This window comes from Rhamphochromis sp. 'chilingali', assembly GCF_963969265.1.
Source record: "Rhamphochromis sp. 'chilingali' genome assembly, chromosome: 22".
In the NCBI taxonomy this organism is placed as follows: domain Eukaryota; kingdom Metazoa; phylum Chordata; class Actinopteri; order Cichliformes; family Cichlidae; genus Rhamphochromis; species Rhamphochromis sp. 'chilingali'.
Window position 1 is genome coordinate 13,744,722 of NC_137950.1, and position 13,877 is coordinate 13,758,598.

The window sequence follows — 13,877 nt, forward strand, 5'->3', positions numbered from 1 at the left end:
TTCAAAGCAACATGAGACAAATAGTGCAACTCCCAAGGGGCCATTTCATCTGCGTCCAAACTGCAGGTCCATCTGCCAGAATGATTATTTATTTTATCAAAAGCAGTGTACTAATGAAGACTTCACTCACGTACTATGGTAAACAGAGACAAAGTTCATCACTGATGATGTTTGGTCTCAAACAGAGGCACATCAGTGGGATTAATTAGTGACATATACTAAAAACTACTATTGTTTTTGTTTTCTGTTACTGTGTCTGCCCAACCTCGAGGTTAAAGTTTTAAATTTACGTGTTTTGTTTTTTTTTTTTTGTTTTTCTCCCTGGTTACTGAGTAGTAATTGCATTAGTGTCCTAATGTCATTTCTTGTCTTTTAGGTTTCTTATGGGAGCGTCTTGCGGAGGAGGCAACATGAAGGTAGACGATGCTGTTTACGAGTCGTTGGGTCTGAGACCTCGACATGCATATTCCATTTTGGACGTACGAGATGTCCAGGGTTACAGGTACAGGTGTCCTCTGTTGTTCTGAACATGCCTCCTTATTGCAAATGTATCTTCTTAGAAATCCTTCATACACCATTAATAAATGTATCTGGGCCGTCATCAGTCAGTGTTATTATTTGGTGGCTAGAACATGAACAAGCCCACGAGCCATATGTTGAGCATCACAGAACCCGGTGGCTTGCCAGTAGAGAACGGGTGCACAACAGATCTGTATGATTGCTCTGTTTGGAGCAGCACTGGGAATCCACACAATTCCTTGCACTATAAGAACATATATGTCTTCTTTGTAATAATCACACACACAGAAAAGTCTGGGGCAGAATCTTTGACTATCATAAATAACTGGAACATCGTATGGATTAAAAAAGCGAGTTTAGTCCTCTTGTCTGTTCATCCTCTATTATAACTCTGCCTCTCCTCTCCTCTGTTCTCCAGATGCATTTTAGGAATTAAGTCATCCTTCATCATGGCGTACTGAAATTGATTTCCGGGTCACAGTCTAGAAGGACGGAGGACTGAGGAGGCACAAATTAGAAAAATGAGAAAAGCCTAATGAAGGCTTTTTCCTTCTTACCTGTGAGGAAAAAATTTGACAGTAGCCAGAAATCCCAGAAGTAATTTGCTTAAAACCCACACGCAGCCACTTTCATTTACTGCCATAAAGCAATCAGAGTGGAAGGCTTGGGCTAGACTTGGCCACAGGGCTAGATCCAAAACGAGTTACAATCCTCCTGCTAGGAGCCCCGAGGAGATAAAAAGCACTCCAGAAACGATGAACCACTTTGTTACTTTTTTTTCCTGGAAAATACAGATTCTCCAATATGTTATTCTGTTATGCCCCTTGTGTTTTCTACAGTATGGAGGAGGCGGTAAAATAAAAAGGGTTGTTAAAAAGCAGCAAGTCATCCATAAAAGGAATAATATGACTGTGCAGAGATGGGGGTTGCTGCTTTGACTGAAAGCTGTTGTCACATTTACTGCTTGCTGAATCTGTCTCTCTCGCTGTTTCCGTTATCTTCCTGCCTCCAGGTTGCTGCGGCTGCGTAACCCTTGGGGTCGCTTCTCGTGGAATGGCAGCTGGTCAGACGAGTGGGCAGACTGGCCTCAGCACCTCCGCCATGAGCTGATGGCGCACGGCAGTAGTGAAGGGGTCTTCTGGATGGAGTACACTGACTTTATAAAGTAATTATCATTAGCGCAGCATAAGTGTGATCTTTTTTTTCCTTTTCTTTTTTTGGGTGGTCATGCTGAAATCATTTTGGTTAATCTCTCTATACCCTAGTAACCCTTGAATTCCTACAGTTATGTATAATAAGGCTATTTTGTTGTCATCACTGTCATGTTTGCTTTCACAGTCAGTGACTGTACCTGCTGGCACAATAGACCAGTGGCTGTGACCGCTAGGCTACGCTCACAGATTTCTTGTGTTTATTCCAAACATACTCTCATTAGAAGACTTTCTGTTCGATTTACCCACCACTAGCTGCTTAGAATTGGTTGAATGAGTTAAAGAGTCCTTTATCGTACCGTGATGGACACACGTAATGTGTTAAACGTGACGGACTGTTTGGCAATCTCACGCCTCTGTGGATTTTACTGACCATCTGGTATTGACACCAAACTGAGTTACAGTGTTTTTGTTGTCGTTCCATTTTGCTTGCTGACAAGCGCATCATACACTGGTTTCCACAACATGTTGTTATTAAGAATTGTGGAGGGGGGGATTTGGCAGGCAGCGGCTTAGGCTTGTCATGGCTTTCAGTTTGTTTTGTCATATTAGACTAATCCTGTCACTCAGTCATATACAGCATTGATAGTGACTAGTTTTTCTCTATCTGTGTTTTGCTGCATGCTGACATGCGCTTCTAGTTATCACATGGAAAAATAGTCACAGTTTTTATTCAAGTATTTCTATAAATGCTATTTTCTTTGTCATATAAAAAACGAGTGTGTTCTTAAATAGTGCTTTTTTACTTACTTTGATCACTCAAATCAGTTTCTTACTTCAAGCCTCATTCACCCATTTACACAGGCCTTTTATTTTTTACTTATAACCAAACATTCACACACTGATGCATTGGCAGCAGATATGGGTTCTCTAACTTGTCCGAGGATACAACACGGAGGCTTGAAGAGCAAATAATCAAACCACCTTCCGATTAGTAGACGACCCGCTTTACCACCTGAGTTACAGCCACCCTTAACCCCCTATATATTTATTATAAACACCCCTGTTCTGTACTCTACTGTTACAATAGATGGATACTCATACTGGCCACAGTAGGAAACAGTGATGAGCTCAAACCTCAGGCTAGCTCTGTATGGTCAGTGAAACTAATGTCCCCAATAAGGCCATCTCTGTTACACACCTCTGCCTGTCCACACAACAACCTCATCCATCTGTTGTTTAAACAGCATAGCCCCCATGACCATGATCACCACATTTTTAAAAACTTCAACATCAGCGTTTTGGTGGCTGCTGTGTTTTCTTTTCGCTGTCAGAAGTTCCCATAATTGGATTAAAGACTGTAGTGCTAAGTTATCAGCTAAAGCTAGCTAGCTTGTTAGCGAGCTTCATTTGTAATCTGTATGGCTGCAATGCAAGGACACATATAAGCTAATTAGGGCTAAGTAATAGACTAACAGAGAAACTGGAATTTCACTTATTAAAACTGAAGCACAAACTTCTTCTTGAAAGGTGGGTACCACAGAGAAAGCCATATTATTAGGTAATCCACTACGGAAGCTTTAGCTTTATTGCTACGGTCTGTGGGGACTGCCCCTTGGTTTACCAGGAGCAGCCAATCGGTTGAAAGTTGGGTTACAGTTGAGGAGAGAGAAGTTGCTTGTTTCAGGCAGAGAGCAGAATGAGGCACATGAGCAAAGTCATGCAAAGCAACTCTAGTGGAGCCAAAGAATAATGACGCGGAGCTGGAAATGGCTATAATGGGGCCCTTTTACAAGCAACTCAAATGGCCATAATATTTGAAGAAAACTGAACCGAATCCAAATTACAAATGTAATAAAGCTTAAATATAATCTACCATTCACCAAAATGATATTTCATGGGTAATTGAATAAATGGACAAGACTCCACTTGCATAGGAAGTTTCTTTTTTTTTAAAAAAAATAACTGTCAGCAAAAAGAACTGAAGAATGGAGGAAGTTCACAACATGAGCAGCTTGACGTAGGGCTAAATTGTCTGTACAGTGCATTTGTCTCTCTGAATTTATTGCTCTTGTTGTATTATGAAGGAGGAGGGACATGAATAACAATGTGGCTGTCCTCCTGAACAACTCCAACCTGAAAAATGTGTTCAGCCTAGATGAGAATCCCATATGTCTTTGGGCTATTTATTGTTTTCTCTGACAGGCAAATAATCTCTCAGCTTTGTACTACATGACAAACTTGCAGCCAGCATCTCCCTAGACTTGTTTTCAGTGTGAAAAAGAAAAAGCGGTCAGCTTCTCGGACAAGCAAGGCCCTTAAATTGGCCCATCAAGTAAACAACCAGGGCCGATGTTGATCATTGATAACATTCCTGGAAGGTGGCTAGACACAAAAGCGAACTAAATACAAACAAGAGGATTCATCAGCAGACGTGTTTGTCTTTTCTGATCAAAGCTGAGCGTAAAACTTAAGCGTTCCCTCTTTTTCCTCCTCTCGCTTCTTCCTGATTGACAACAAGACAAAAGTAAGATGTAAGACTGTTGTCAGACCGAGGTTAGGAAGTGATGAAACACTGAAAAACAGACTGAAAGTAAGGAAGAGAGTCTCCCGTGGGGCCGATGTCTTTGAAGAAAGAGGTCTGATATGCTAGCAAGGTAAATTGTGTTTGTACAGGGATGCCCTCAGAGGCTATGCTAACGTTAAAGAGTTGCCTGTGATGCATACAAATAATCGTAGCTCATGACAAGAGGAGATCAACCGGTCACACTGCTAGCATCTCAGAGGAACAGGCTCTTATGCAGGTCTTTTTTCTTTCTTCTTCTTCTTTTTTTTTTAATTTTTATAAACATGTACATAGGGCTGCTCAATTAATCGAATTTTAATCACGATTACGATCTGGGCTTTCAACGATCATTAAAAATGACTGAGCCGATTATTAGCCCCTCCCTCATTTATCCGCGACACCTTAAAGGCCGGTCCGTGAAAATATTGTCGGGCATAAACCGTCCGTGGTGCAAAAAAGGTTGGAGACCGCTGATTAAGAGGACCCGAGGGAAGCTCGGAAAGCTAAGCAGAAGTTATTTGGAGAGTGACTGCCGTTGGTTGAAAAGAGAGTTTAAAAAAAAAAAAAACTAAAGTGGTGTTGCACACTATTTTATATTATTTTTTTAAAGTTATTGTTAACCCTTTAAAGCCGGTCAGAGCAGCACGCTCCGTTTTGCGTAACTATTTTTAAATCCCTGTAGAACCTGAACAGTGTAAGCTAGCGCAATAATTTGTTTTGCATATGAAACCGGAGGAGTTGTACTTACATCTGATGCCATCAGCTTGTCCTCGGTCACGGTTTCGTTCCACATATAGCTTTGCAAAAATTGCATAAAAAGCGCTTGCAGGAACAAAAACATAATATTCCAGAAACACGCTTTGCCGATCCTATCAGCTGTTCGTAACACTTCCCACAGTGAAATTATGCACATGCTGTTTTCTTTGCAAATTTGCATCATAGGATTGTTTTTTGTTTTTCCTGCAGTATATAAAAATTGCTGTATCTCCAAAATAAAACTATGAAGACACTCAAAATAAATTTCCTGTGGTGGGAAACTATTTTTTGCAACTTTATTGTATTTAAAGTTTTGAGGGATAAACCTCTTAAATTTCTCCAAGTAGAAATATATGTAAACAAAACAAAAGCGATTTTCAATTTTTTTTAGTTTATTGCACTTTTTTGCAATTTATGTAATTACTATGGACTTAATGCATACATATTATTAAAATATGGGCTATAACAGTTGTATTGATGTATAGCAACTTGAAATGCTCCCACAAATGGCACTACAGCATGTAAAAAAAATAAATAATATAAGCTCTGGTGGACTTGGTTCTATAGTAGGTCTTAAAGGGTTAAATAAATATCGTCAAATTTCAGTGAAAATAATCGTGATTATCATTTTTGCCATAATCGAGCAGCCCTACATGTACATTTTTTCCCCTTCCCATAGGTACTTTGACTCAGTGGACATTTGTAAGATCCACTCTGACTGGCAGGAGGTGAGACTACAAGGCTGCTTCCCCAGCAAAGCCAATGGGCCAGTCACGGTCACAGCTCTCACTGTGCTGGAGAGGACGGCACTGGAGTTTGCTCTTTTCCAAGAGGGAAGCAGGTAAATAGGACTCTAATCTAAATCTTTCAGTACCCACACATTTTTCCTCCTTGCCCTTTTTTCTCCTAAGCCTCTTCCTCTTCTCTCCAGGCGCTCCGACACAGCCGACAGCCACCTGCTGGACCTGTGCATCATGGTCTTCCGTGCCTCCTTTGGTAGTGGCAACAAGCTGACTCTGGGCCGCCTAATGGCCCACAGCAAGCGAGCAGTGAAGAAATTTGTTGGCTGTGATGTTATGCTGGAGCCAGGGGAGTATGCTGTTGTCTGCTGCGCCTTCAATCACTGGCAGATGAATGTCAGCAGCACAGGGGGTCCACCCACACCCAGTAAGTGTACAGATGCATTGGTCACAGGCAGGGCTTTAGTGTTCTTGCTTGTGAATGTTCGCTTAATGACGAAGGAACTTTAAAAAAAAAAAAAAAAAACAAACTTTAATTTTTGTCTTCATTAATTGTTCTCCCCTCCTTCCCAGTCTCTAGCCCCACCAGTGGAGCAGTACGGCGGCCCAGCCAGGACTTCCCCGGCTACATCCTGGCCATTTACAGCTCTCGTCAGGTGATGGTGGAGCAGGTGGAAGCGACCGCGACCACATTGGCCGACGCGATTATTCTACTCACAGAAAACAAAGGCGAAAGACACGAGGTTAGAAACACCCATTCCAGAAAAAGAGAAGTAGTAAAGCTGCAATAATGCAAACCATATTTGTGTTACTTGCTACAGTCAAGTGAAAAAGGTTTTCACAGAACTCTGTGGGGTCCTGTTAAAAATTAAATATACTCCATGGTTCAGCAGCTACAACTTGGGGGAAAAAATTTTTTTTTCTATATGACTTTATCCCTTTCTTGTTGTGGAGGAATTTGTGGAGCCTGACTGTTCTTATCACTATTAACCACAAATAGCTCAGTTCAGAAAAAATCTTTAAGATTCCTTCCTAGTAGAATTACATGAGGTAAAGAGTTTAGGTCTAAACCGCAGCGCTTCCATCTTTTGGAGGTCTGGACTTTGACTGGGCCATTGCAGTCATTCTCTCATAGAGTTGCTACTGTGCTTGTGATCATTATAGCCAGTTTTGACAAAGATGTATTTAGTTTTTCTCAGGACTGCAGAGAATTCTCTATATAGTTGTAGGGTTTTGTCTCTCTTTGTACCCCCAATCTCCTTCTCACACGCACGCAGTTTTATTGCCTTTCAGTATAATATTACAGTCCAGATGATAAGTATTTGGAAAGTTTTTCTTTTTTATCTCCGGGCTGTGCGCTTCAGCAATTTATTTTGAAGTGAAAGACTACTGCCTGAACGTGTCTGATTTAATTTAAATGTGTTGGAATGAAAATACACAAGTAGATAAAGCTTTTAACACATTGGGATAACCAAAGTAATCAGATAGTTTAACCAACCAAAACCATCATATTTAGTAGATAGTAGCTGTGACAAAGGCATTGGGGATAGCCTTTGTCACAGGTACTATCAGCTTTTTTTATGTGGGGTCTCTTTCACTTTAGTGTGGTTTTAGCTGTTCATTAGCACTTTAACTCGTCTATGATATTCCACTTAGTCACCCTGAAGAGCCTGTTTTGACAGTTGGGTAGTACAGCAGGATGCTGAACTGTCCTCTACAGAGTTTGGCTGAATTTGGGCAATCCTCCCACAAGAATACACTAACAGGATGGAGTATTCTGTCCAGAATGCTCCAACCTACCTCACAGCATTTATCCTGTTGCGTCTAAACATCAGTAACTCACTGTGTTCCTGGTCTATTGGCAGCCATGCTGTACAAGACCAGATCATATTAGAAGTACCTCCATCTCATCTTTGACAGACGAGATAGCTCACTTTGTGTTGTGAGCTCTTCTCTTTTACCCCTCCACTCGTTTCCTTTTTTCAGAACTTGTATAAGAGTTGTTTTTTGGTTTATTGTCCATAGAAGTTAGTTCCACAGCCCTGCATCACAGTTTTTTGGGGGTTTCTTTTGTATTTTTCCTTTGTTTTAACGTATGTGCACACTTTCTTAAGATGGGCCCAACGTCTTTGGTTGCATTAATTCCATAAATTAGTAAATAATGGGGTTGAAAAAGTACATCTGAAACATTAAGAAACATTTAATAGTCTATTGTCCAATCACTATTGGACCACTATCTCCAATTTGGACAGTCTATTAAAAGGAATTCCACATACAAATCTTTGTATATGATGCTGACCTCCTCAAGCTAAAGCACAGAGCCTGCAGAACAAAAACAAATGCACAACAGTCTAAATCCTCACAGTCAGAATGGTTCATACTCATCAATCTGAGGCATCTTACACGCTTGCAAGTCCTGTTCTGCCTTCACACGTGCACGTTTCTGTGCGTTACCTCTTGCACGAGCTCGCGCACGGCCGTTCATACCCAAGGAAACAAATCCTCCTGGCTCTTCAGAACAATGCTTTCCTGAAAGCGCCTGTCACATTTGGTGAATATTTTAGAGGATGGCAGAGCTTTTTAAACACTTGAGATCATCTTTGTTAAATCATTCAGCTCTTCAGAAATTCACAGCTGAGCACTCAGGAGCACATTGCAGCCAGTGCGTCAGCTGTAGCGTTTTAGCAATACAGTTAAATGAAGATTTTCAGTTATTATTAATAAATAATTTGAGCAGTCCCGAGCTGTGAAGAAAGGAGAGCTTTGTGTTAAGAGCAGATAGAGTACAAGTATTGCCCAAAGCTATTTTTCAGACACTGGATGGCATTGCTTGTGCAATTGGACGTGACAGCAAATGACAGCAGCTAAAGTAGTTTAGCTGCACTTGTGTTTGCTTTACTACAAATACAAGTGGCCCTAAAAGAGAACAGCAGCCACTGTTAGAGAGGTAAAGTGGCAGCTGAATGCAGAATGTTTTTTTTTTTTAAATCATTATTATTATTATTATTGCATTTTAATAATATTAAACTGATTGCACAGAAGTATTTTTTCTCCATTGAAGCTACTTTGTATTAAGCACATTTCTTCCTATTTCAAAAGCATTTTAAGAGCATTTATGAGCCATACTTACAGAAATGTAGCCACCTCTCTGTAGATAGTTGCCGCAATGCTCTGTAAATCTATGGAATTATAAATACTGTATATATAAACTGTACTATATGGAAGTATATTATACTGTATATATACTATACTATATGGAAATTTAGGATTCTCTATATATATAATACTATATGTATACAATGTGGAAACATGCATACTATACTTAATGAAAACATAGGATATCCTATGGTTGGAAATATAGAATTCTGTATACTATACTATGTGAGTGCTTTATAGGATACTGTATATATATACTATACTGTATTCTTACTAAATAGAAATGTAGGATACCGTGTTCTGTATTTTGCTGACGTAGTATCAGTGGTGCTAGCTTTGCACAAGTGGTGAAATCTGAGGTTTGTATTTAGAAAACAACCCTTCTGCTTTGAAAAATGAAAAAAAAAAACAAGCTTGTTTCCTTGTGTGCTCTCAGGGCCGTGAGGGCATGACATGCTACTACCTGACCCACGGCTGGGCAGGTCTCATCGTGGTGGTGGAAAACCGCCACCCCAAGTACTACCTCCACGTCTCCTGTGACTGCACTGACAGCTTCAACGTGGTGTCCACACGCGGCAGCCTCAAGACCATCGACAGCGTCCCGCCTTTACACAGGTACACAAACCACTCTCTCTTTTCCTCACTTGCGCACAAAGTCAGAAAAGATAACAAGTGCACAGATTAAATTCTCCGGGAACATTTAGGTGCAGCAAATATCCACCACACTTACATGCTTATATAAACACAGTGATCTCACAGGATTAGTGCGCTGTGTTTCTTAATAAACTACCCCAGGCTGGTCTCAGCACAGTTAATATCTGCTTTTGTTTTCTGCTGGTCTCTATTGTGTTTCTCGCACTTCTCCAGGCAGATAGATGCTGGGAGAATCAAGCGTGCAGAAGCCGTTTACATGTTATTAGTTTTCTGTTTAACAGCATGAAATCTTCCAATAAGGGAAAATTGAGGGCTTTACCTGTCACAAAGTTACAGCCCATATAATGGCAAACTGTAAAAAGTCACCATGCATGAAGCTGCTCTTGTCATTTTCTCCATCTAAAAAGAACATAGTGTCACTTTGCTTGCCTAAAAAGCTACTATCGCAAACTATCACAGTCTCATATTTCGCTCACTTGCTTTATACGATTCATAGGTGAAAGCATTTAGTGGCAATGTAATCATTCAAAAGAAGACCATATCCAATTCATATTCATAGAGGTGTGAGTAGCACAGTCATGGGCAGCAAGCCTTTATTATTTCTCACCATATGTCACCATATTATCCCAGTTTGTCTTGAAAACAGAATGAATCATGGGTTCTGATTAATCAGCTTGGTTTTCTCCACATGTGGGTTTAGCTTCTTCGAGCAGTTCTCACATCACTTCAATTCAGTTAATTGAAACTCATTTTAATTATTTTGACGAGGGAGTGGGATGAAACGACTGTGGCGCTCTTGTCCGTCAGCAGCCATCGGATAACTGTTGTAGCCGTTTGTTTTGCCACTTTTCGTCAGAAGCTGTAGCTGCACTTTTTAAATTTTCTTCCATTAATGCATGATTAAATTAAATGACGCTGCACTTTTCTCCTGAATGACGAAGGAGAAATGATGCTGGAGAGTTGAACCAATTCCCCCCTGTGGTTGTTTTCAGTCTCTTACTTTTGTTTCATACACAAGGCACGATTGAAGACCACTGTGTTTGTATTCACTCTACCTGCATTTAAATGTCAACAACAATAGCTCGAAGGCTCTCTCTCTCTCCCTGCAGGCAGGTGCTGGTGGTGCTTTCTCAGCTGGAGGGAAATGCCGGCTTCTCCATCACCCACCGCCTGGCTCACCGCAAGGCAGCCCAGGCCTCCCTGGGAGACTGGACCCCCACCAAGGCCACACACAGCCCCCAGCTCACCCCGGACATTGACGGCCTGCACCGACCCCGGCCTCTATGACCACCGCCCACGGCCTCTATGACCACCGCCCACTTTATCCCAGACTCACTTGCTCTAGTCCAATAAACTGTCAGACCACTGGAAAAATCAGACAAGGTTAGGCACAGTGTGTGGATCCCTAAAATGCAGAGAAAGATGCGTTTTTTTGCATCTCTTTGGTGGTGCATCTGAATGTGAAGCATGACGGGAGAGGGAAACGTTTAGTTGCTCTCTTCCTAACGCTCCATGGATGCTCGAGATTTTGTCCGGACTGCACATGCTCTGTCTGTCCCTTGCCAACTGGATGTGCCATTTGAGGATAAAATGAGCGACAGGGGAGTACTAAAAAAACCAAACAAACAAAAAACCCCACAATATTTCACCCCGGCACCTGAGAGGATCCAGTTCTGACTACTTAACATTCTGGACATTTTGTATAGCTGGCAGCACCTGCTGTATGTGAAACAGATGTCAGGCCTCAGTTTGGTATGCTTGGAGATGACCCTGCTTTCAATGAGCTTCAAAAAAAAAAAAAAAAGCCGGGGTGAGGTGCTGAAACTACTGAGCCATTGACCGGCCCACGGACCATGAGCCAACCACCAGATCAGACACTTCCCCCTCCCCCCGTGTCGTCCACCAAGACTGCTAACAAAGTGGGCAGACTTCTGGGGGGGGTTTATCGCCCCTATCCTCAGTGCGGTACTTTATGAGCCAAACCCCAGTGATTTTACCCATGAAACATACATGTCCTGTATTTTTACATTTTTGGAAAACATCTCAGTGTGAGTTTAACTTGTTTTATACACAACCCTCATTGCCTCTTGTCCATATTTGTGTTAGGGTTTTTTTGAGGTTGTAGACAAAGCCATCATTCATAAGGTACTGTTCCCTCTCCGTGGCACAATCTCTAGCTCAGGACCAAACCTGTGATTTGTACAGTAAGCTGGATTGGCAGGTGGATGGTGCCCAAGAAGCTGCAATAGCATCTTTTCACTGTTGTCTCCACTGTTTGTGATGTTAGTGGGGTCATGTTTGTAGAGACTGTAAGGTTTTTATCTTGTGAAATACTGAGCCGTGATGGAATCACCTGGCCTCAGTTTAGGGTCTCATCGCTGGAGGGCTTCTCGTCCACTTCAGAAGACAGTTTATATCTTTCCCCATGAATTAAAATTTATGTGTATGGCACCTCCTCCCAGTCATCGCCCTCCTGCATATTACATGAGTCTTACACTTGAGGTTTATAACACCCAGCAAATTGCATCTGATCTTGTTTGGTACAGAAGGTGAGTTTAGTGTCTGTTTCCCACGCTTGCACAGTTTGCCAGCATGTCAGTTTGTACTATAACGTGCTTAGGGAGTACTGGAGTCGCTATTGGCTGTTTGAACAGCCAGTTTGCCATGGGGGAGCTCTTAAGAGGAGCTGCCGAGTTTACTTTGGGAGGGCAGGGACCACTTTTGTTTGCTTGGGTGCAGCGCGAGCGTCTGGGCAATCCTCCCACAAGAATACACTGACAGCTTGTTAGCAACAACACAGAGTCCTCGTGAAATAACAAATGATCATTTTGTCAGACTCGGTGCACACACAGCGAGACAGGAAAGAGACCCCCGAGATGGGTTGTGACACAGAAAATAGTTCTCTCTGAGTGTGCTCGTTCAAGGGATAGCTGTTTTACGTAGGTCCTTATATATAGGGTCACGGTTTTTTGTTTTTTTTTCCCCAGTGTCAAAGCCATTACTCCTCATTCATCATGCCCTCACCATGGCAACATAGATGTCTCATCAGACAGAGGGGAACAATTAACATGGTACTATAGAGACAGGATTGAGTGGGAGACTTTTTATTTTAAAAACGATGTCTTACTGTTAATTTTGTGGTGAAATGGAGAAAAACTTGAAACCTAATAAGCAAAAATCCAGCAGCATTCATACAGTTAATGATTAAAAGGGAGAACATTTGATTTATTTATTTTTTTGTTGTTGTTTTTTGTATCTAAATCATTTTAAATGTAAAGAAATTACAATTTTATCATATCATTCATATCATCTCATTTTTCTCCTTTTACTTTTAAAATCATTGATGCTAAATGGCTGCGCTGTGTCCCGATGCTTGCAGTGCAACGTTTGTTTTTAACGAAACCCAGAGCTCAAGTAACTGTAAATATGCTTTCCAAAGAAACATCAATGTGTAATGACCACTTTCAGATGTGCGTCCCCATCTGGCCCTGTGTGCATGTGTGAGAATGTGCGGTCGCAGCCACGTAGCTGCTTCAGTCCCTGTGTCTTAATTTATTCATACAAGTGATTTGCAGCCCTGTTTTTCTGAAGCTGATGAATGACAGATAAAGGAATGTAACGAGGCTTTTACAGCTTCACTCTGAGCCCAGATGGATTGACGTGAACCTGCACTGAAACGACTGCGAAGGCACCTCAAAATCAAGCGTCTCTGCTGGATCACTTTTACTTTTTACAGGAGTTTTAAGTTTTGTTTGCTGGTCTTCTGTTAGGTCCTGTCCGTAGCTCTTCTGTGCTTTAGGAGCGCCCCCTGCTGCTGAATAGAAAACAACCAGAGAAGAGGTGGTCACTGACAGACCCATCCAACCCCCCCTTTTTTTCCTTTCCTCCTTTTTCTTTTTTTGACCCTCATTGTAAATTGTACAATTTAGACAGAAAACTGAAAACTTAAGTCAGACTAAAGATTTAAAAGCAAAAAATGACCGTTTGAAAAAAGAAATTAAAATATGATAGTAGATACAAAAAAGTAACCTAATGCTGAAAATAATGAACTCTAAAGAATGTGATATATATATATATAAATATATATATATAGACATATAAATATATTTTATTGATCCTCTTTTTTTGGGAGCGGGGACGTGGTATATGTGTACAAAAATATGTATGTTTAATTTTCAATCTCAGGTTCCAATGGACCAAATAAAAAATTTTTTAAAAATGAAAAGGCTTTGGTGATTATTACGAAGTAGTATTTCCTTTATGTATACAGATTTATTTATTTATTTTTAGTTTTTGGAACTCATAGAAATAACCTGATGCATGCGCATATTTAAT

The 13,877-nt window shown here is 41.0% G+C and overlaps 1 protein-coding gene across 2 annotated transcripts in view; it reads left to right on the top strand.

Moving 5' to 3' along the window:
* Positions 1-13,738, top strand: part of capn15 (calpain 15) — a 45,500-nt gene extending 31,762 nt beyond the window's left edge. For both annotated transcript variants that reach the window (XM_080872370.1, XM_080872369.1), the window contains exons 6-12: positions 377-502; positions 1,532-1,684; positions 5,672-5,833; positions 5,924-6,159; positions 6,306-6,475; positions 9,325-9,503; positions 10,652-13,738. In XM_080872370.1, the coding sequence (XP_080728496.1) occupies positions 377-502; positions 1,532-1,684; positions 5,672-5,833; positions 5,924-6,159; positions 6,306-6,475; positions 9,325-9,503; positions 10,652-10,829 (1,204 nt within the window). In that variant the 3' untranslated portion in view covers positions 10,830-13,738. The remainder of the gene's footprint in view (positions 1-376; positions 503-1,531; positions 1,685-5,671; positions 5,834-5,923; positions 6,160-6,305; positions 6,476-9,324; positions 9,504-10,651) is intronic.
* Positions 13,739-13,877: the final 139 nt, after the last annotated feature.